The sequence below is a fragment of the Phalacrocorax aristotelis genome, chromosome 1, assembly GCF_949628215.1.
Source record: "Phalacrocorax aristotelis chromosome 1, bGulAri2.1, whole genome shotgun sequence".
NCBI lineage: Eukaryota > Metazoa > Chordata > Aves > Suliformes > Phalacrocoracidae > Phalacrocorax > Phalacrocorax aristotelis.
This window is the reverse complement of record NC_134276.1, coordinates 166048333-166072459: the sequence shown is the minus strand read 5'-3', so window position 1 is coordinate 166072459 and position 24127 is coordinate 166048333. Positions and strand designations below refer to the sequence as shown.

At 38.1% G+C, this 24127-nt stretch overlaps 1 protein-coding gene across 2 annotated transcripts in view; it reads right to left on the bottom strand.

Moving 5' to 3' along the window:
• BLTP3B (bridge-like lipid transfer protein family member 3B) overlaps nt 1–24066 on the bottom strand; it is a 59383-nt gene extending 35317 nt beyond the window's left edge. The window contains exons 1-6 of one of the 2 annotated variants that reach the window (XM_075080245.1): nt 23680–24065; nt 15948–16094; nt 7150–7312; nt 6003–6041; nt 2784–2875; nt 1033–1222 (exon numbers count right to left, since the gene is read on the bottom strand). In XM_075080245.1, coding sequence (XP_074936346.1) covers nt 1033–1222; nt 2784–2875; nt 6003–6041; nt 7150–7212 — 384 coding nt within the window. In that variant the 5' untranslated portion in view covers nt 7213–7312; nt 15948–16094; nt 23680–24065. Of the gene's footprint in view, nt 1–1032; nt 1223–2783; nt 2876–6002; nt 6042–7149; nt 7313–15947; nt 16095–23679 lie in introns of both variants that reach the window. The other variant, XM_075080240.1, reaches the window with a different exon arrangement.
• Between the last annotated feature and the right edge of the window lie 61 nt (nt 24067–24127).

Genomic DNA, 24127 nt, shown 5'->3' with positions numbered 1-24127 from the left:
CGTAGAAAGCACAAAATGAAAAAATAAGGCAATAAAAAATTCCCTCTAGTCAAACTTTAATTCCTCCTCTTTAGACTTCATTAACACATGAACATTAGCATACAGGTAAGCTGCAAGAAAGACAAACTGTCAGAAAAATATAGTTTTCAAATTATTTTTATGGTATTTTAAACTAACAGTCTCTTGGGGTTTCTCTCCCTACATAAAAAGGAACTACCAGACTCCTTAACTCTGAGTAAACTCTGTTCTGGATAATCGTCTCTAAATGGGCAAACATGGGCAAACTTTGAAACACCTATTCATCCAAGGACAGATGCATGCTAAAATAAGTCTTTCTCAATACAATACATAGTATTTACAAACAGCCTTGCACTCAGTATATATTTTACTTTGGTCATTTGGGAGAAAGCAGAAGAATAGTGTACACTAATCTAGGACTTCCATGTTAAGTTCTCCCAGACAGTAGAAAAGAATGCACTTCACTGCTATTACTTTTCTTGTACATATGATTTAGTTATTCCAAGAAAAATATTTATTTCTTGCATTGGAACTCATTAAAATTCAGTTAAAACGCCTTAAAGAAAAAAAAGAGCTTATTAGGCAAGCACAAGCAAATAACCAAAGCTTTAAAAATAATAAAAAATAATTATTAAAAATAGCAAATTGACTAATCCTTCCTTATTTAATATATCATTCTTTACTCCTTCAGTACTCTTCAAACCTGTTCTAGTTTGCATTTTAGAGTGGTCACAAGCCTGAAGAACATAAAAGGGGAACAGTACATATGCTTGCCCTTGTCTTCACTCTTCGCTAAGCATCCCCTTTGGCCACTGCTAGAGACATGACATTTGATCTGGCTGACATCCACCAGTTTTACATCCTTGTGTTCCTAGAGGACAGCTGAAATTACTGAGCACAGAATGCCCCAGTTCCCAGTAAGGACGTTTCCTAAACTGTAAAACGTTGCAATTCAACTTCTTCCTCCTTCACCATAAAAACATGGGAAAAAAGTTACCAAGAGATAGTATTTACCTCTCCACGTTGAGCTTCTTGTATTCTGGTAAATCTGAGGTCAGCATGTTCCCAGTTTGCATTTACACTATATATTCTCAGCTGGGAAAGTTCAAATGAAGCATTAAAAGCTTTTGCGCCAATCCTTATTATAATGGAGTTCACAGAAACTGAAATGCCTTCTACCACTTTTTCAGCAAAGCCATATTCACTAAAAAGTGAAATGTCAAGTTATTAAATACACACCTAATGAAAGGGCACAAAATTAAACTTAATAAACAACTGAAATACAACATGAAGCAAAACAAAACAAGTTCCTAATGTGTTCTCCAGTTATGAGTTTTTCTTAAATATACTTGATCTAGTTTACAATGATTTCCACCCTGTGATCCTAATATCAAAATAGTCATTAAAGAACATATTTTGGACCAAGATCAATCTCCATGGAGCTTAACAATTAATACAATTTTTCCATTATAACTATTTTATACCTATATATAAAAAAATTTATTAAAAATAAATTATAAGAATAGCAGCCTACAGCATTATGCAGAAATCTTACTCTTCTTTTTGTATACATATGGAGTAATTCATGCCAAATGAATTATTTGACAATTCCAATCTGGTTACTGTTTATACTCTATAAACTAAGTTATTCTGCTCATTAAAACTAGTATCTTTTATATATGCAAAATAGTGTAAAGTATTGGGGTTTTTTCATTCTATAAAAGTAAGGCAGCCTAAATGGTGGTTACATCTCTACACCAAATCAACATGCATTCCAGTATTGAAAATATAAAGCAGTTGCAATTAAGTTTTTAATAAAAATCTTATGCGTTCTGAATGTTTTAGATTAGTGAATGAAAAGCTGTATTTTTAATATTCTTTTAGCATCTAAAATTTTTTGCCCTTGGGTTTTTTTTTCCTGCTTGCTTTAAAAGTACATTTTATGCGGTTTGTCATTCCTTTTCCTGTTCATAACTGTCATCCTACACAGAATCTCTATGGCAATGATTTTCAAGCTGCACCCTCCGAGACATAGAGGCCCATGGACTCCTTCTACATATTACGCAGAAGTTAAAATAAGAAAAGCAACTGTATCATCAAATTCGTTTCTCTGTATATAGATCCCTATGCTCACTGAAAAATGGTTTGGGTCCATAAAAAGGAAATGACTGAGGGAGTATGGGGGGTGGAAACCACTGATGTAAAGCTATATGGTGCCACCAAATAACTTGACTTTTAGGCTATATAGTGTGCATTAAATCTTTCAGTAAGATTTGGCTGATACAATAAAGGAAATCAAACTTTAAAAACCACAGTAGCGAACAGCCCTTAATATTGGTTGGTCTTTTTTAGACGAAACAAAGGAAAAATAAAAATTTTAAAAACCCATCCCAACATTATATTTTCCCAATAGGTTGAAGTCGAGATGTCTTTAATTTTCAAAAAACTTAGTATCAATTAAACTTGGTAAATTTTTGATGCAGTAGTTTTACATGTATGAAACATGCCTAGGAAGCTGCATACATGGTTCAGATCTTCTTTCCATGCTTGGGTCTGGATAGGTCCATTACCACTATATATATATATACACACACACACGTAACTCTACCCACAAATAATGAGATAAAATTTTGAAGAGATGGAAATGACAAGCTGCAACCCTATATACTTCTGGAAATTTGCAGAGGCTTTAACTGATTTATAGTAGTTCAGAATGAACAATTTAAACTTTTTTGGATCAATTACATGTAAGTATCATCACTGACCTCTGTCCGGATGCAGTTGCTATAGGAGAGGGTCCATTAGGGGCACGTGGTTCTTCACATGTGCTCATTTCCATTACAACTTTATCTAAGGACTTGAAAAACAAAACAAAACAAAAAATTGCAGACCTAAGAGGTAACACAGTAAACAGATGACATAGAAAGAACAACAAAAAAAAAAATCAAGAAAAAATCACTTGAAAACTTTTTCTGAAGTATACATAAAGCATTTCTTACCATGTCAATTTTCCCATAAACTTTTGTATCTCCTTTTAATTTGTTCAAATACATTTTTAAATTTTGTGAATTCTAACAGACCTTCCCAGACAAATATTGGATTATAGAATTCTTGATCCCTGAGTATTATTTATTCATCACACACATTTTCAAAAATTGGAATTTCGAAAAGGGAATGATTTAATGTGTACTCCTCTCGGGTTTTTTCCTATATGGTTCTTCTTTCAGTGAAATCCTTAATACCTCCTGAGTTTTCTAAATGGTGCAGTAATTTCAGAAAATTTTAATGGAAAATATTTGAAACTAGTCCACTAAAATTTATGATAGTAGATGAAGTTTTGTGCTGCATCCTTAAAACAAAATCTGAATGTATATAATACACACATATGAATGTGTATACACTCTGAAGATTCTTGTACACACACAATCAATCTTGTAAAACAAGTGATTCCTAAAAAGATATATTCTTGCATAATTTTCAACATAGTATACTAAAGTTATATGCTATTATTGTATTCTTTGTACTTGAGGTGGGACCCTTACAAAAACAGCTGTGAATTAAGAGAATGAGACACCTAAATCCTATTTTAACTGAAGGCTACATTTACATAACAGAACTATAACATATTATAAATAATGCGTACTAACAGGGGGGTGAACAGAACGGGAACAAACCAAATGCAAAACCTTATTCCCAGCAACTGAATAAATCCAATAATCTCCTAACTTAAATTACAAGGTCTCTGACCTAAATTTATTATATAGCCCAGGAAGGCTCTTAATTTAAGGCTTATAATTCTGAAATCTTGCGCCATTGGAAGCTCATTCAAAACACAACAGCTAATATTATTTCCCTGTCTAGTTCTGATTTTACACCACCCGTTCTGAATTCCTCCATTTACCCTCTCTTAGGTCAGACAAACCACACTAAAAAGCTTTGTCCTCAATTTTGGATTTTTTATGATTCAACCTGCCCTAAATACTGGACTTTGTTATCATATTGTGTTAACTGGGCCTCTCTCCCTGTTCCACTTGCTCCACAAACATTCTTCTGTGCTACTCTTATCCATTAAATGTCCTGACTACTACCTAGAAATTCATAAACTCTCTACTCTGGATTTATTCACATTTCACTGCATTGTGATGCTTAAAGGGAAACATTAGCTGTTAAGAGTAAATTTGGACATTTTTAAATTATTTTCTCAGCTGTCTCAATGAATAACTTGCCTTGCAAAACAACAACAGAGGAAAAAAAAAACCAAAGAAAAAAACTAATCCCTTCATTTGAGAATGGGGAGTGAGGGGAGGCCAAGAGTTCTCCTGGTTATCCTAACATTTTTGGATGTTTGACCACTCTTTTAAGGTTTCTTAAATTAAGACCTTTGGAATAATTTCCTTCACTACATGACCAGTGCAAAGAACAGTAGGGTAGCGATTTAAGAGTTTGTGTACTATAAATAGGAGTTAACAGAGACACCTGGATATAGTTATCTGTCTATTCTTTTCTCACTGGCAACTACTGTACTTTGATAGAGGAAAACCTGCTGCACAGCATCCCAGGGTGCTCAAAGCACTCCTCAAAATTATATTGTTTATCATATAGAAACAGAAATTGGTTATGAGCAAAGATAGCTTACTATTTGCCACTGTGTTAACAGACGGATTTTCACAAAGGTAGTTCAGCTCAGTGAAAGTACCTTTGGCTAGACAAGCGGGTTCTAGTTACCTCCTAAATTATGCAAACAGAGGATGCTATTCCAATTTGATTGAACTCTCAGTAGCAAAAATATCTCCGCCAAAACAGTGGAAATTCAGTCACGTAATAAAGGGCTGAAGTTGGCCATTTTGGCCATCGAGTTCACCTTCCTTTAGAAGTCAAAAAGGCTGTTGTACAGTCTACTGATGAAGAGAGAACTTTTGTTATCAATTCAATGCACTTGTTCAAGGAAAGCTTTATGTAAAAAAGTGACCTTGAAATGAAAGTTTTCTTAGCCTCAAAGATTGCAAATGTAATCTTTGGAGCAAGGCAAACAATCAGGCCTTGCTACCGTAGGTCAAAGTATGTAATCTTTAAGAACAGCATGGCTTAAACAGATTTCCTAATTTGGCAAATTGCATCTTGCAGTCAAGAGGTTGAATCATCCCACCTCAGCATTACCACCCTTTAAGCTCTGTGTGTCAGAAAGAAGCAGTACAGGCATTAGTACATTACAACTGGGTCACTAGCAAATGCATCAAGTATTTAAAACAACATGTCCTTCCCAAGTCTGATTCAGAACTAAGGAATTACAAGCACATTCAGGAATTCACTGCAAGACTGGGAAGCACGACAGTTAAAGAAATATTCATGCCTAAGTAAAGACAACTAAGTTTAGCCATCATCAAGCAAATCACCTCCGGTGCTATGCATTTCTTAGTACACTGAAAAATAAATAACCAAATTAAAACAAATGCAAGAATTAGAATTACTTCTAATTGTCGTTCAGTCCTATTTACACATTCTACATCCTATTTATATCCAGGCTGAATCATAAGCCATTACAGAAACCCTGTAAATGTTACATGTATCAGACCTGCCATAACTGAGACTATTGGGTAGAGTACAGATGTAGAATAGAAAAGTCCTTAGAAAAGATAGCTCCAAAAGACAGGCAGGAACTTGTAAAAGGGTTAGTTGGACAAATAACTACCCTTCAGGTGAACCTAAACTAAGACGTAATGACTGAAGAACTAGACAGAAATTAGACAGAAATTAGTTAACAGTCAAACATTACAGTGATGGTGACCCAAGGCAGTAAATTAAGAAAACAAACCTACCCACAAAAATGTGAAGCCATTTTGTCTTGATCTGCCACTACCCAGAGGACACTTAGTAAAGACCCATTAATGTTTCTGTTATTTCCAGAGTCAAGTCAAAAAAACTATATAAATATGAGAAAAATTCTGCTACACAGAGTATATTTAGGAGGTGATCTCAGAACTCACCAAAGAGATGGGATGTGTTTTCAATTTTGTCCATGGTATCTGCAAGGGAAAACATTATTCTAAAGCAAAGTAAATATTAAAAATACAGTAAAATAATGCATTTGTTTAGAATATATTTTAGGTATACAAATTACATTTATAACTTCAGAACTGAGAATAATATTACTTTCAAAATATCAAGTTTATCTGAAATTACTGCATAGTAAATTTATGCACACACATAAATTTGAGGTCTTTAAAACAGGACTTCAAAATCTACTTATCACTGAACAGAAAACAGGAAGAAAATAGTATCTGTCTCTTTAATACTGAGTTGTCAAGCATTAGAAAAAGCAACACTGTCTTCCACATTCTTTCCTTTAAAAGGAAAGAAAATCCACATTTTCTCTGTTGGCCTACAACTAATTGGATGCTTGCAACAAAGCATCAAGTTCACTGCATTCAGAAAAATCAGAACACTCTCTCATTGAGGGGAGGAAAAAAAGAAAAAAAAGAAAACCACAGAAGACTAAAGAGGTGCCAAAGTTTGATCAGATCATAATTTCTGTCAAAAATAAGCCATAGCTTCATTTCTTCCTCTCATTAGTATAATCTAGGAGAGATTATATACATTGCTTCAATTCTTAGCAGCCACAAGGACAAAAAAAGCAATGTCTACTAGATTTAGAATGTTTCCACATTTCCCACAGAGACCAGAGTCCCTCAGAAAGATATTTTTGGAAATAGGAAAGGAACAAGGCAGAAAGCAACAGAAAGAGAGGCGTACAGAGAAGAAATAACACATTAAAAAAGAGAATAATAAATATAGTAGACTAATGACCATAGGCAAATACAAACTTTTATCTCTACCCCTATTTCACCACATGCAGGAATAAATTCTACTCAGAAAGAAAAAAAAATTTAAAAACACTGCTTATTTTCAACCATTTCCATACATACTTCATGTCATCACATGAGAAACAAAAATTAAGAAATTGTTGCTGGTAGCATCTTTGCTTTCTCCAAAATGTTATCAAGCACTCGGCACAATTTTCTACTAATACAAAGTTGCTTGAAAGTTTACAGAGACAGAAGAAAATAAAAAAATAATAATAAAAAAGTCTGGCTAATTACCATTCTGGCTGTTCCAGCACAATAAAATACTCACCCTAATGGATGCTTTATTGCAAAAGACCTTGTTTATAGCAAGCCATGTTGGAAGATCCAGCATGTTCTGAAGCACCTCTTGATCCAGCTCTAAATTGGTCAGCTGACCTTCCCCCTTTAATGTGCTCAAGTTGATCTTGTCAGGTGACAGATTTTTGGTGAACCTAGAAACAAATATGCACCTTAAGTAAATGCATATAAAGCAATCAGAGCTGTCCCACATACTGCTGACAATTTAACTTAAAGCAGTGGTTTGGGGGTAAGGAAATAATCTTTAGTTCTTAGGTATAATTTCATCCTGAAAAGAAATGCTACCATGGAATTGCTTTGTCCCTCTACATTTTTTGTGTCTCATTAACTCCATTTAAAAAATACATAAACAAAATTAAATATATTGGGAGGTATCTTCTAATTTGTCCATCACCCAGAACAACAAATCCTTGATTCAAAGTACACAACTATTTACTTTAAACTATATAAGGTAGAAGTGAATCTATTTCACTTTTAGTTTTTCAAAAGGAAAAAAAAAATCTAAAACCTCTACATCTTACACTGTCATTCTCAGAGGAAGCAGGAGTGGCTTAGAATTCATTCAGGAGGAGTATCAAAAAGCTACTCTTTATAAATAGTACCTTTCTATAAATATTTACAGTTAAAATCTTGAAATGAAAATATTTGCAATATTAATTAGGTTTAATAATAGAATGTAATAACATAAACTAGAAATATACATAATGCATATTTGCACACACATAGAACCATGGCGTGTATAACGGATGAAAACCTGAAAGGTCACTCTGATATACAAGGTCTAAAGCCTTGTAAAATAAAGGTTTAAATGTAACTATTTAAAAGAGTCCACATGCAATAAATTTCATTATACTTCAAAGGCACTATGATTTGCTGACACAACAGAACAATGTACGTGACTGTGTCAAATGGTTCACATCCTTGTGAGATAACATGACAAAAATCATGGGTACTTTACCCTCAAATCAACAGCTGTAGCATTATATCTACCACAAACTGAAGAACAGGCTATACTTAACCACACTTGCATTCTGCCATGGAAAATTGTTTCTGCTCATGAATTGGGGGTAATTTTGTAAGATTAAGTAGTAGAAAATACTACTGTTTGCATTATGCTTTGTGACTTTTCCCATCGAAACCTCCCTGCGCTGATATTCTGTGAACAGAGGGCAAAGGGTCCACAACGATGGAACATTGCCCTGAAGCAACGCCCCAGAAGGTGCAACTCCAACATCAACTTCCCATTCAAGACCAATTTCTAACCAAACTATGAGATCCTTATTAAGTCAGATACTCGGGGGAGATGGTGGAAGAAGGTGAAAAAGGCTGGCAAGCTTTTCCTCTTAACAGTTTCTAAGTGTGGCAGTCAGCAATAGGAAAAATACTCGAGTGCTGCTTCATTCAGCACAGACCAACATAAGAGGATCTCTACCCCTAAGACTACACCCTTTATTTCAAGAGTCACAGAAAGAAACTCTTAACATGTCAGTTGTGAGAAGGTATTTCAGGTGTAGCCACCTCTAGCAGCAGATCTCTTCATTTGACTTTCACAGCTGGAATGAGACTGATGAGTGGATGCTGAAGAGACTAATGTTTCCCCCAAACCCATAGTAACTTCATAATATACACCAACCACATCTGCTTTGTCTCTCTGCTTTGTCCAGAGCCAGTTTTCCACTGAGAATGCCAACACTTTACGCTTCTGTACCAGTTTCCTGCTCCTTCTAAACTCAGTTTTTCCACAGAATACACTTTTGTTTGTCTGTTGGGTATTTTCAGCTCCTGAGAACCATTTTATACTAGTTGATATAAGAGGAAAACCTTTTAGTTTTATACAACAGCTTCTAACTTGAAAAATAAACAATTAGAAGCCGGCCTCTTTGGGCAGCCAGCCCTGCAAAACACAATGTGATCGTACCCATTAGTCAGAATTTACAAGAATTCAGATCTTCATGCATAAAATTAAAAGAAGAGCCAAACAACAAGAAAAGCAGCATTTTGAATTACAAATTACAAAAAGCATTAGGGCAACCACAACTCTCCAAATGCTATTGTTCTAGCGTCCCATGGTACATCAAACCAGGACATGCCCCACTGAGCCAGAGTGCTTTGGCTTTTCTTTCTGGTGTGCTTTGCGCTCAGTCAGCAGAGACTCAGGAAGAAGATGTACCCCAGACACACTGATGCGTGTCTAATGCAGGTTCTAGTGAACTTGCCATGAGTTGCTATAATCATCACTGACAAAATTCTTAAAATGCAGATTTTATCTGTGCAATATTTTAATACAATTAACTTTTATTTTTATTATTAAATTAAATGTTAATAATACTCTAAATATTCCGGTGTTGGAGATGTTTTCTAATACTTATTGCCAGGCAAAATCTAAGGATGAGGTAGCACAGCTTTGGAGGTTGGCAAGTTATCTCTATATCTAAAGAACTACTGTGTCTCTTAGTACCATAACCTACAATGCTTAATTGCATGAACTTTGAGATCTTATTAGGTTATCATATTTATGAAACAAGTTTTTATGTAAAGCAGAGAGGTACTTCCCATAAAGTTAGGGTAGAATCATGTAATTCTGAATATGTAATAATTAGAAACCTTTACTCACGCCTTGGTGTTTCATGGTTAGAAATCTTTGATCAGGGAAAACCATTTTAAAATTCTCTATGTGCTTTTCATGTAACTACTCAGAACTAACAATTTCACCAACTTCATGATATGCACACATTCTTCTCTGACTTGGCACAGGCAAAACAGCTCCCCCCCCAGCTTGCCATTTGGTGTTCATTTCTTAGAACGAGTTAATTACACTCCTTAAAAACTGGGTCAAACTGGGAGCAGAGGCCTCAACAATAGGGCCATTTCCCTGCACAACATCCCGTTAACTCCTGACTGATGTTCCTTTTCTAGGGAGCAGACCGAGCATTAATACCCACTACTTGGTACAAGAAGCGAATACAGCAGAACAGAGAAAAATAAAAGGGTGCAGCAAGAGGAACTGAAATGAAGGACACGGTTGAGTTCACCAAAGCTTTCTGTTACACTGCTTTACTGTGGCAGTAAGACATCACTGTTACTGAGGCAACACATACTTGGTTTGCTAGTACCACGAGATATTCTTAAAAAAACATGTTTCCGTGGATCTAGTTTCAATTTCACTAACTACCCTTCCTTTCTCAAAACATGCGATTTGAGGTTTGAATTACTCTGATAGCATGAATTTCAATTCAGTTTTAATGTTCAGCTCCATAAGGTAGATTAACGCTATAAAATATTTTACACTTTAAATGCAAGAATTCAGAAATACGAAGTTATCAATGTCACAAGCCTGACATAGCTCCCTTGGGTACATATATACACACATGCGCACGCACGAAATATTACTGTGCAGATAGATGTTTCAACTTTAATTTACAGAGTGCAGACGAAGAGTTTAGTGAAAAGTCTAAAAGACTGCGCGATAACAGCACAGGAGTAAGAATCATAGATTGAGTAATAAGTTATAATCATTGTATTTTGTCAGGACCACAACAGTTCTCTCTAAAACAATTAAAAATCTACACAGAAGATGCATTTTTTTTCCTTGCCCAAAATATTTATTTTCTAAAGTTTTGTTTGTGAGAAAACAGGCTTGGAGCTCTGAATGGAGCCCTCCACCATGCTTGCAGAGAAGATGGCCAAGAAGTTAAACTAGAAAAAAAAACAACAGAGAAGACGGGGAAAACACTTCTCTGAAAGCACAAGCTTACAGTTTGTATAATGAAAGCTGCAGACCACATGAAACTCCACAAAGGTTTGGAGGGAATACCAGATGCCTTGTCAAGTTCATCAACAGAAACTCCAACCTCTGGATTTAATAGAGAAATAACAGAAGTCTGGATTGCATTTGGACACAGGATTCTCAGCTGTTTTGCACATCTACTGAATATACAATTTCTTCCACCTGGCTCTACCATATGCCTCCCCTGCTATTTAAATAAAATTCCTTCAGTGATTTGATCCTACATGTATCTTCTAATCATGACAGACTATTAAAGCATAATATGTGTTTTGCTTATGAACTAGAACTCCTTAAAAAGATATATAGTTCAAAACAACCACCTCTGAAAAGGGGAAGCATGGCCTGCCAAGCACTGGCAACTGTATCAATAATAAAACACCAGAAATGGAACTGAAAGATAACTGTTTTTTTCCTGTTTCACCTGGCTGAACCATGTTATTAGATCACTGAGGACTCTATACAATTTCTGAAGCAAGAAAAACAGTCTTTTCAATTGAGTTTCTGAGGAAGATATTGGCTTCCCATGACTCTAAGTAACACAGAGAACGAGGTCTACTATCATTCTGCTCACTGTACCACTTCAAACCTTAAGACTTTGTGTTTAAATAGAAGAGGAACAGAACTAATTCTTTGTCAAATCTGGCACAGAAACAAAGCATTGGGATCACCAGTGCATACTCTTACAAGCAAGTTCCTCTCATCTGGTGTAGCACCACAAATCAAAGTTAATTTTCAATAACTGGTTTGAGCTGGGGGGGGCGGGGGGGGGGGGGCAGGGAATCTCAATCCCTCCCACCTTTAAATAAGGAAAAAAAGTCACAGCAAATAGCATGCTGCTGGCAGCATAACAATTTCCTTTCTCGTATGTTCTTTCCTGTAGCCAGAAGAAATGTAAGCATCTCAGGACCAAAATATCACCTGCAAATACTAAGTTCAGGAGCACTGCTATACCCTTCCCTGTGGCAGCACATCATTAGTTAAGTCCAAAGTGCCAACATGCTTAGATCTACTTAGATGGCAGCAAGTCCTACATGAGAAAAAGACAGACTCCCTGGATTAAAAAACAACTCTACATACCAGTAACATTAAGCACAATGACATTCAGAAGAGTTCTTCGTAGCAGTGCTTCTTGATCCAGGTATGACAGGAGAGAAAAGGTAAGACAGACTACAGTCATACAGGATTAAAGATTTAGCTGCCATTAAGTGAATGGCAGACAGACTAAAGACAGACTTCAAAGATGCAACAAGTGATTGACCTGTTCAGAAACAGTAAGGAACTAATGAAAATTATGCATGAATGTAATGGGGGGACGGGGGGGACGGACACGACACTACACCCACACAAAAAAACAAACTTCTGTAAAAGATGTCTATTTTAATCCTTCAGACCTATGAAAAAAGATCAAAATCAAGCAACTGATATCTTCTCTTGGCACTTTAAAAAACTTCAACCAAAAAGCATCACAAAAGCTGCTACAGAAATTAACTATACAGTAAAGGCTTAAGATTAGTAGAAACTGGTCAGAAGACTGCAAGGGCAACAATATCTAATATGTCCAAAGGATGCGTAGAAATCCAAAGGCACTGAGTATATTTAGTAATGCCGTAGAAAAAGTTGGTAACTGAGAAGCAACAGAAACCTATGAGTGAATCCTGGCTGCCCTAGCAATGTTCGAATTTTAATGCAATGTATTAAAGTAGTATTTCACCCAGCAAGAAACCATTAACCATAGTTTATGTAAGATTTGTAGTAAATGACTTCTAGCTTTGCAGACTGAGTTAAAACTTGTAAAAGTTGACAGGTAACATTAAAGTCACATTCATCAAATCCATAGAAAACTGACCACCTGAGGAACCCAAGACATCAGTAAATGGCTTTGCAGCAACAGCTGACTCATTGATGATGACAGACACTGAACATCTGGAGATGTAATTCATGGAAGCTACTGGGTCCTAAGTGAAAGTTTTTTTTTTTAGGAAATAAAGCTGGAAGATAAGAGACAGTTGATGAAAAACTGCCTCGAATACATGAAGGTTAAAGTACTTCCACGTATTAAAAAAAAAGAATGGTAAGTAGTACTAAATATCACCACAAAATATGATGATGGTATGCCCTTATCTTGGGCATTATATCTATTTCTGAAAATATTTAAACTAATTTAGAAACAGAGAGGATAAACAAAAACATTAATGACAAAGTAATGAACTCTGCACAAGAAGTTAACTGGAAGCTGGTTTACCTGAACATAACAACACCACACACAAAACTAAAAGACGACACATTTAAAGCCAGTAAAAGGAAACAACCCCTGCAGAACATTCTAATACCCATGAAAACATCAGGGTAGAATACAGTACCAAAATCCAAAGCTTAAAAGAACTTAAAAAAAAAGCAGGCACTTGCAGTAATATTTGTAGGGAGAGGTAATACCTTATATTCCTACAATACAGTAGGATTAACCAGACACATTCTGACGCATAAACCCTTAAGTTCTTAAGAATATTCGCGGTACATTAGGTTGAAAAGAAACACTTGTGAGGCTAAATTTTAATATTTCTGGACAAAAAACTCCCACAATGGTACTCTCAGAGTCTGCATCAGAAAAGAGCATTGACATAGCACTGTAAAAATCTCAGCACCACTGTCAGCAGCCAGTGGGTAAACAGTAGGCAAGTCTATACTGGACATAAGTTTGGTGGTCTGATAGGCTATCCTCCAGTCTTTATCCAGAAGTCACCTGTATCAGCAATGTTGTGTCCTACATGGATTCCCAAATACCATGCAGTTTCCTCCCCAAAAGCCGCCGTCAGTAGATGAACTGCAAGGCCTACCATTCCCTCATTCTGCAGGTTACAGGGATTCTCAGTGGACTCCTAAATGGCAATACCAACTGCAGCAGCAGCTACACCTGTCACCAGACTTTAAGTACACCCTTCACTACCTGTGATACCTGACTGGCACCTTCCTACACCCTCCAACATCAATTCTTACAGGAGAAGGGCATCACCCCTTCACTCACAGTAATGTGGCTGCCCCGCACCCATGCTCTATTTAATCACACCTTGAACTTCTGTATAATTGTCAGGTGTGTATTTGGCAGCTGAGTGCAAGATGGAGAGAGAACCCTGCATGGTCTGCTGGATGCCCAGCATGGAAACAATCTGTATGATTTGCTGTGCAGCATCTTGCCAAGGTGCTCCCAGACCAACCCTCTAAAGCAGGACAAGGCATTCCCCTGTTTGACACCCAACCTGGGCCTACCGCTCTCAGCTGGCCACATGTTATAGCACACTAGACAAGTCCAAAACACTACCTACAACCCTACAGCTTCAGGTGGGACTTTTCAGGCTCCTATACAGGACCTAAACCACCTAACACTCATCAGGCCTTTTGACTTATAGTCTAAAGACAGATCTTTAGATCTTAGACAGATCTTTCCAGGCAAATTACTAATTAGGACCCTGACTCAACGAGCCCATACTTGTGTAAGGCGTCTGGTGCATTGTCACACCATCTCCTTTATCTCTCCCATCCTAGGAGGTGGAGTGCTGAACAGTACAGATGCTTTGCTGATGGCTTCCAAATAATTGCTTCCATTTCATCACAACACAGAAGGACTTAGGAAGTCAGCTGGAGTAGGAGTCCATGCCAAAAACCAGCTTAGCACATTCACCCCTTCAGTCTACAACCCATTCCACACTTTTTCAAATAGTGACATCCCCACCAACTCTCGACAGTATATAAAGCTTCCCTTATTAATTCTGTAATAATACATACAAGAAATTATTTTCTTTCTATTTGGAAATACCATATTGGTTGTTCTTTGGGTACAGGCAGAACTGAAACAGCTGCTGTCATCAATGGCTATTATCTAATTATGTGTCATGCAGGAGATCTGCTCAGACATGGCCAAGCACCATGCATAAGTGAGGAGCTTACACTGCATGAATGATAATCATCTTGTAAGTAAAATATTGCTGAAGCAATTTCTCTTTCATTTGTGACAAATCCTCACACAGATCAATATTAGCTTTTCTATTTGAGAAGTCTCTTCATCTATCACTTAGACAAGCACGGAAATGGTCAATCTTATCAAACCCAAAAAACTTGTTTCACATATGACAATCCTATACATAACAGACCTTAATGCATACATCAAGCACAAGGTAACAAAATCCTTAATATACTAAACCATATGTGGCAACTTCCACATTGCAGGCAGCAAAAATAACACCTCACATTTTGAAAATTTGCTTATACTTGGTAAGTATTAAATTCCACTCAAAATACAACATTCTGTACCTAATGCAAAGAAAAGCTACTTGATACAAAAAAAATATAGATGTAAACCCAAGAAATCACAGTGAAGTGCAAAAACATAACATCTGCCTTTTAGAAACCACATCACTGATTTATGTGACATTAGCAGATATCTTTTTTAATTCTAACTGATCACAACCAAATAAGATTTTTTGATAAGGCATTAACTATAAGGACTATTTTAACAAAAAAAAAAAATCAGCTATTCTCTTATGTAAACTAGGTAAAAAGCTGACCAGTCCTTCAAATATCTATCAATACAGAGGTAATAAACATCCAGGTATGAAAATCAATTAAGTAGGTGTAAATGATAAACAGGAAATGTCCAATAGCCTAAAGATATTGAGAAACACCTAGAAGATTACATTTAGATAATATACATAAAAGGTATGTTTATAATGGGATTGCTGATTTACTTCACAAACCAGTTTTGCAAGTCTAGTTTAGTACTTAAAAAAACCCAAAACAACCAACCAAACAAAAAACCACCCCAAAAACACAGCTGTATAGCAAACAATTACTTTTTGCAGAATTGAAAGTTACATAAACAGGAGAGAAAACCCAATTAACATTTTATAGAGCTCATTTCACTCCCAAATTTATATAAATGCATACCACCTCTTACATTTACTCTATAAAGGTGGGAGAGGGGAAGTTACCTGAGGGCAAGGTATTCAGACAAAAGGCCCCTATTCCTGGTGAAAGCAAGTGGTCAGTTGCCACGGCTTCTGAGAAGCTTCTGGTACTCATTTTGGTAGTAAGGATATTCGCAGCAAACCAATCTCCACCAGAGCCAGCTGGGATCGCTGCAGGGAACGGGACACAGGGGACACACAAGGGATCAAGTTCAAAGGGAAAAAGGAGTGATACAATAATGTAAGAGAGTTTTAGCTAAAGATAACTACAGTTACAACACTTTTTTTACACATCATGACATTACGGAACTAAAAAGGAAACAAACTTGTGTAAAATGTTAGAATCCCATAAGAATAGCTCTTGCTGTCTGATACTACCAATACTGCAGCCATGCTTAAATCAACAGTTTATGGAGGATATTTTAATCGTAGAGAAAAGGTCTATATAATACAGCCAAGTGGTTTCAGAATACTCAGTAAGTTTATTTGTAATGCGAGAAGAAAGATAGCCCAGAGATGCAGCACAAGAGGTTTTTATTTTATTTTGAAATGGGAAACAACTTTTCAGTTTTGTTTTGCCTAGCCTGAGATTTCTCAGCCCACATTATTTGTTCCTACTCAGTGTCTCAACTTCACTTATTCAGATTTCACACTAAAGAAACATGACTCTACAGACGCAAGGGAACAGGACTTCCTGGATTTGTTTTTGTATTTGTGGTGCTACAAAGACCTGCACACGTTTGACATTCTGATTTTGCAGGCTATGAAGTTTTAGTACATTAAGCTTCTCAAAAATTAGAAATTAGAACCTTTAACTTGGCAAACCATTTAGTAATTTAGAAAAAAAAAAGATTTTTTTTTTTGTTAAATGTCTTTACTTTGAAAAGATGCCTCAGCCTAAATATAACAAATTCCTACACTTTTATCCTTTTGGGTACAATAACATCCAAGCATTTGGACAGTGCCCTCGGTAGGCAGTCTGTTGGTATATTTGAACAATATTTAAGAGATTAAACACTAAAGTGAATTTACAGATACCTAGTTATGAATTATTATTTTTCTCAGGTCTCCAGATCCCCAGCAATGGGAACAACTACAACATGAAAATGGTTCCAGAAGTAAACAACCACATAACTCCCAGATTCCTGGGTGGCTGGATCCCAAGGCTGCTTCCTTGGGAGTCAGGTAGCAGAAGCAGCCAACTTCTGAGAAAATGGAAGCTCTGGTATTCTCAGGCTATATGGTAATCTGCATGGCAGAGCTGCCACAAAATCTGTGCTGGGGGCATTCTTCACACAGCAAGGCTGGGGCGTCCACACAGGGGAGCCTGGAAGTACTAAAAGCCTCAGCCTGGGTGGGAGCTCTTACTTTCCTCTCCCATGTCTTCTCATGAAATGAGAGAGAATGAAGAGATCTGAACCCTGGTTAGCACCAGCTCCACAAAGGCATAAAGAACTCCTGTGGGAGCTACCGGTTTGAGAAACCTGGGTTCCCCCACAAGCAGCCAAAACCTAGATACATTGTATAATTACTTGTTAGCAAATTTTTTCATGATTTGCAAAAAATCTGTGAAAGAAATCACTTCGTGTAAGCCTTCATAATTCCATTAATGTTTCATCAGAGATTATCTCATCTCCTTTGCGCAATCTGCTTGTAGAAGAAAGCAGGAAAAAAATATACTTTAACAAGCACCTCTCACTCTGAAAAGTTATTTAGTGCATATTTTTATACCCTTTTGATTAAAAAAAACACCAAGGCTTCAGCAGAAGAAATACTAAATTTCAAAAAAATGTAACTGTGGGTTTTATTTAGATTTTTAAATACTCCAATGACCATTTAAACAGACACAATTTTATTCCTCACAGGCTTTATTTAAGTACCCTTTTTCTGGAGAATGCTTCACACTAGCACATCAACTACTTGAACACAAAGCAATCTTCAACATCACTTCCATTTTGAAACTTATTTCCCACTAAAACTATTCTGAGAATCATTTAAAGAAAGTGGTCACATACTATACAAGTAAAACGCTATTGATAAATTCCTGTTGATCCTGCAAATCCATTAATTTTTATTATGTATACGTAAGAGTTGCCTGACTTCAACAAAGCTTCAGCAGAACTTCAATTGTACAAATAAAATCCCTGCAGAATCAGCATCCAGATTTATACTACATTTCAAAAATAATGTAAAACAAACTGAAAACTAGAAATCGAATTCTGTGAGTTTTATTAACCCAAAAGCTACTGAAAGCTTAAGAGATCTGGAATGTAACACAAGATTTAATATTAAATCTAATAAATTCAATTAAGAATTCTACCAGTAAATACATTATTGCTGGTTTATCTCCAAAATAGCTTTATAATAATTTCACAAAGCACCACAGCAATATCAGTTTGGCCTTTTGGAAGATGCTTTATTACAGAAACTTAAAATGCAATAAGACACATGAAGCTACTAATAAAAATAGAAGAAAGTGAAATTTTGATATTTTTGTTGAAAAAAAGCATTTATTGATTCCTTTATGCTCATCAGAACACTACCAATGCATTTGCACAAACAAAACTGTTGGTGTGAAGTCTCTGCTTAAATACAAAAAGTACTGAATTTCAAACATAAGGGAATTTAAGAAATACAGGATTATAATGAAACTTTAAATTGCTTCCTCCTCGTTCTCTTCTCCCATCTCAAGCAGTTCTGCTTTACTACCTGTCCTTTCTCAGACTCAGTCTTTCGCTAGGTGCAGCACTTGTTTTAGATAGACAACATGCCAACACTTTCCATAAGCATTCAGATTTGACGTTGATTCTTTCAGAACAATGTAGATTGTTGTGTCTACATTGTGTTTTGCAATCTTCCCACATACTACACAAGCCAATAAATTCAGTCACGTAGAGTACACATTGTAATATCTTCAGTGCAAGCAAAGAGAGAAGCTGTATTCTAGGAAAAAGACATACTTTGTGTTCTTTGGCTGGTTGAAAGAATTGGATAACTTTCACAAAACTAATGTGACATAGAAGTGCAATACACGAACTTGAAAATAAGCAAAAATTCTACTTCTTTTGCTACTAGCAGAAGTTTCAAAGTTCATCCAAACAATTTCAGTTGTTTAGTTGCAGGAAGGAACAAGCCCATTCTGGCCAAATAACAGTGTTACATTGGTAGATTCTAAAAGGAGACACCTCAGATCTCTTAAGATGGCAACAATCCCTCACCAACCAGGCATGTCTTACTGGTACAGAATCAGGGTGATATGCAGATCAAATATTTAGGTAGGACATGTGAAGTTGTACCAGATGCTGCAGGATATCACTGTTCATAGCAGGATCAGTTGATTCCTGATATCCTTAAAATTAGTACACTATTCTTTGTAAAACAAGTCTCCATATGTGTTTTAGAATTATTTCCCACCTATGAGGTAAAAAAATTGTCACAAAGTTTACTGCACTTCTGTTGAAATCTTAGTATTTTCACATCTATTGCTTCAGGTGAGCAAAAGCAAAGAAGGTCTAAGTTCATGCAGAACATTAACTAATGACACAAAGTGAAAACAATTTGGGTTTCTGCCATACCAAACACTTTTAAACCTCTTACTGTTTTGTGAAAATAGCAAATAAGGTTCAAACAAGGAATGTAAATTTTTAAGTTGAAGTATGTGTTATCATTGGTAAACTTAAGAGTTAATATCTAATTGACATGAAGAATGTCATATTCAGTAGGACTACTTAATGTAGAGGCAAAGTTGGTAGCTTTTCTTCATGCTTTAGACATATTTTGATAAACAAAACTGTTTTCCACAGAAATCTGCAAAGATATTGCAGATACTTACACAGAAGACTCAGTTACACTGTTCATTAACTGGAAGAGAATTTCAGTCAATGACACTAAAAGCCAAAACACACCTGAAAAAAACCCTTTTACAAGTCTATGTCAGTAATACCCAATCTCTATCAATATCTTGGATACAAACAAGTCAAGATTCAAACCCCTGTGGTGGAGTTGATCCCCTTAAAACCACAGATAGTATAACAGGAGCACCACTGTGACTTTGCGTAGTGCAATCTGGAGTCCCACTGGAAATCTTTATCACCATTGTTTTATACATTTCTCTACAAAGTCTAACTGAGGTATCTGAAGGGTATGTGCTATTATCATAGCAAGGCAGTGCACAGAAAATCTTGCAATAAAAGGTGCTGTTGAACAAGAAATGTGTCACCCATGAAAACGTGTAACAGCACATTTGAAGATTCAACACAAGTTTCAGTTCACTGGGGAAGACCTTGACAGTAAGAGTAACTGATCCCAACGCTACACAGAAGGCTCCTAGGCACAGTGCCTCATTCCCACCTTTGTAAAGGATAATGCCATTATCCAGATACTTGTTTCATTTTAGGGCACATATATTATGAAATACTCTACCATCTTCATTCACCAAAAACACAACTAACACAACATGGAGCCAACAAAAATTCAACTTCCAAATGACAAACCCACCTCCTCAGCTTAGAAGAGAGCATTTATTTCATATCCTACGCCAGGCATCACATCATCTGAAGAACAACAACAGCAAAAAAGAATATTGTTCCCCCCTTTCCCTCCTCATTTTCTTCCACAGCCTTGGAGAAGTGCAATGCTCCTCTGTTGAAGACAGAGGACATAGCTTATATTTTTAAAGTTTTTAAAATACTGTGAGAAAGGTAAAAACTCATCACCAGATCCTGATATAAGATACAGGTCTGTTACAAGCTGAGTAAATAAGCTGTACTACTTTCACTGTTCTTAAGCTGTAACACAGCAATAAGAACCTTTTACAGAGGTAGAAGGTCATTTAGATACCAAAACTGTTCCAAAATGCAGTTTGGGTCTTCCTCTTCTTGTTCTCAGACCTTAAAGATGGATTCCTATATAAAAATTTTCCGTAGCTAACAACATAGAATGATACAGCTCCTTCACAACATCAGCATCCCTATCAGTTCAGCTAGAAGCACTGTAAACTGCTAAATGGAAACTACACTGCTGAATGACACAATGGTTTTAAATTTGCATATAGAGTATCTATATAGTAAGAAAGCTGAAAATTGCTAACACACAAGTAACAGATATTGCAGCAATCTTCATGGCAAATATTGCTAAATCAATGATGATTTGGGGGAGCTGGACAAGATGACCTCCAGAGATCCCTTCCAACCACAACTATTCCGCAATTCAGTGATTTGTGGCAAAAAAGGAAAGTACTTTTCCGTAATTGGAGGTACAGGTTCATATCTTCTATTTTTTCTTTGAAGTACATACTAGATTTGGCATTGTTCAAACATAAAGAGGAACACAATCATCAAAAATGAAAGTAAATTGAGATAACAGGTTAACTCTTTCCACTCTTCATTATGTATGGTATTCCTTCCAGTACGTTTTAAACCTGCCACTAATACCTGTTTTGTTGAAGATGGTAAACAGGCACCAGTTCTGAGGAACTATGAAAACTGGAGAACAGGAACCAATATAGTAATAGAGTACAAAGTGAAAGTGTCCTTTGGCACTCTCTGTATTACAGGAAACTGTATGTATTTGGCTCCACACTGAAATACAACAGTGTGTGAAGCCTACCTTAATCATGTTCTTATAAAACATGTTAAAGAAAATTCTGAAATAAAGGACAATATTCTAATTTTTGTTGAAAAAAACAAAGTTCCCAAAATTTAAAAAGCCATCAGATTTACAAGTGCTTGTCACACTTGAATCTTGTTTTCTTGTGTAACCAACTTCCGCAGCCACTGAAGCATCAGTTCTGCAGGGAGAAAAGATATCTGATCATCTGATTAAGAACACCCATAATACCGGGCTCAATAACAATACTGTCTATAGTTTAGGTAACAAACACACTCTTTTAATGTCAATATACTGTGGATCATGAACCCTACCTTCAACTTGCAAACCTCAGATTATTAGATATATTCCATAAACTTTATAAAAATAAGGAAACTTGTCACAATCATTTGACATAGTCTTGTTGAGTAAGCATTATCATGTCACACAACAAAGCAAACACAAATTTACCAACATTAAGAAGTACTTCACTCTGTTCAGCTGTTTATTTGGAAAACTACACAAAAACCAGCTCATGTTACTCATGCCCAGCTCCCAGAAACATTTTAGACTTTAACAGCTAGCACAGAGACTAGAGTTCACTTTTCTTTCCATATAGCTTGCTAAATGGCACTGTAGAAGGTGAGCTGTATCAGTCAATTAAGTCCAGTGATACCATGCACATTTCTGATTAGAAAACTGACTCAAGGCTGATGACATCTTCGTATTGCATTTCTATTTGCACAGTGCTCAGTTATTTTTGTGTGAAGACAAGATTTCTGTACCAGCATTCTCAGCTACAAAACTCATGAGTAGGGTAGAGGAGAAAAATTAATTCTACTACTGCTTCATATGTCATCTTTAGGGATAGATACCAAAGGATTTGGAATGAGAATTGTGTTTTCCCTGTGCAACACCAGCAGATTAGTCAAATGACAATCTGTCATTTATTAGCACTGATGAAAATAAACACCTTTCAGAAACACCACACAAAAATACAATAAAACATTTTGAAAAAAATAAGCAAAGAAGGGACCAATATTTCAGGTTATATTTTTTAATTTATAAAATTATGCTCGGAAGAATAACAATGCTGTGGTATCATGACAGATAAGTACCTAATAGGTTTTTGTCTCTCTTTGGAAAATGGGATAAATGTAACGTGGCTTTTGAAAACTGCATCAATCAGATTGTGTACTTTCTGCAGTTTTTCCATCTTTCCAGCACACAACATTGACAGTTGTCATAGACATATGTCTATTTTAACATAGACAGTTAAAAAATCTAACGGTAGGGATTTTTTTTTGTTTGGGTTTTTTTGTTTGTTTAAGCCACGAGGCACGTTAGGTACGATTACGGTCACCCAGAAAACATCGAACTTATCCCTTTGCGTGCACCGGAACTCATCTCTTTTGTTACCCGGCCTCACCTGGCTGTGCAGGAGCTCAGCTGTCACCACCAGACCTGCAAGAGCAGAGGCTGAGCTCCCGCAGCCCCGGCCAGCAAAGCCAGCTGGGACGGCCTCTGTGACACCCCCCCCCCCCCCCCCCCCACGCACACACACACCCCCGCCGCCTTTGAATTACGACGGGATTTGGGTTTTCCCCGCTTTCTTTTCCACGCTCCCCCTTTTCCTCGCACACCTTGTCGCCGCCAAGGGCTGCTCTGCGGCCACCCCCGCCGAAGGGCTGCACCGTCGCCTCCACGGGGGTGGCGGGCCCGCTGCCAGGGCAGCCCCCGCCCGCCTCGGCCCGGCCCGGCCCGGCGCCCTGCGGCCGGGCTGCGGGGGCGGGCACCGTCTGCCCGGCGGGGACGCGACCGGAGCCCGGCGGGGACTCACTCGGTGACTCCCTTCTGCGCCAGGCAGACCGAGCCCCCTCCTCGCTTCGGGCGGGCTCCTGCGCCGCCGGGCACCGGGCGAATGGGCCGGGGGCCATTTCTGCGGCTGTCTCCGCCGGGCAGCCCCACGCCAGCCTCCTCCGCCTCAAACACCCGTCCCGAGGAGGCGGCTCCAGCTCCACCCTCCGCCGGCTCAATGAAGCCCGGTCCCCCCACCCCGCGCCAGATCCCGGGGGCCGCTCTCCGCCCGGGGCCGCGGGGCCGGGAGCTGCCGCCGCCGCCGCCTCCCCGCGCACCCCTCAGCCTACCCGGGGCACGGCGCCCCACTGACCTGGAGAGATGCTTCAGGATCTGCTTCTTGATAATCCCCGCCATGGTGTCTGCCGGCCCGCGCCCCTCACGACGACCGACCGGGACCGGGGACGCCCCTCATCCCTCCGCCTCCGCCTCCCCCTGCCCCTGCCCGAGGCGGGGAGACCGCCGGGAGCGGAGCCGCTGCCTCCGCCCGCGCTCACTCGCAGCCCGTCGCCATCTTGGCTGCAGCATCGCCTAGTGACGGGGGGCGGGGTGGCAGCGGGGCGGTACCGGGGAGGGCCAGGCTCGGAGCCACCGCCCCGGGCGGAGAGCGGCAGCCGGAGGCGGGGTGGGGCCGCTGCCGACCCTCTGTTGCTGGCAGACCCTCTACCCGCCGTAGCCGGAGTTCGCCTAGTCAGCACTGCCGCCCGCCCTCAGCCCCTGCCCGCCTTTTCTCCGCTTTCCTCCTTTCCTCCCTCCTCAGC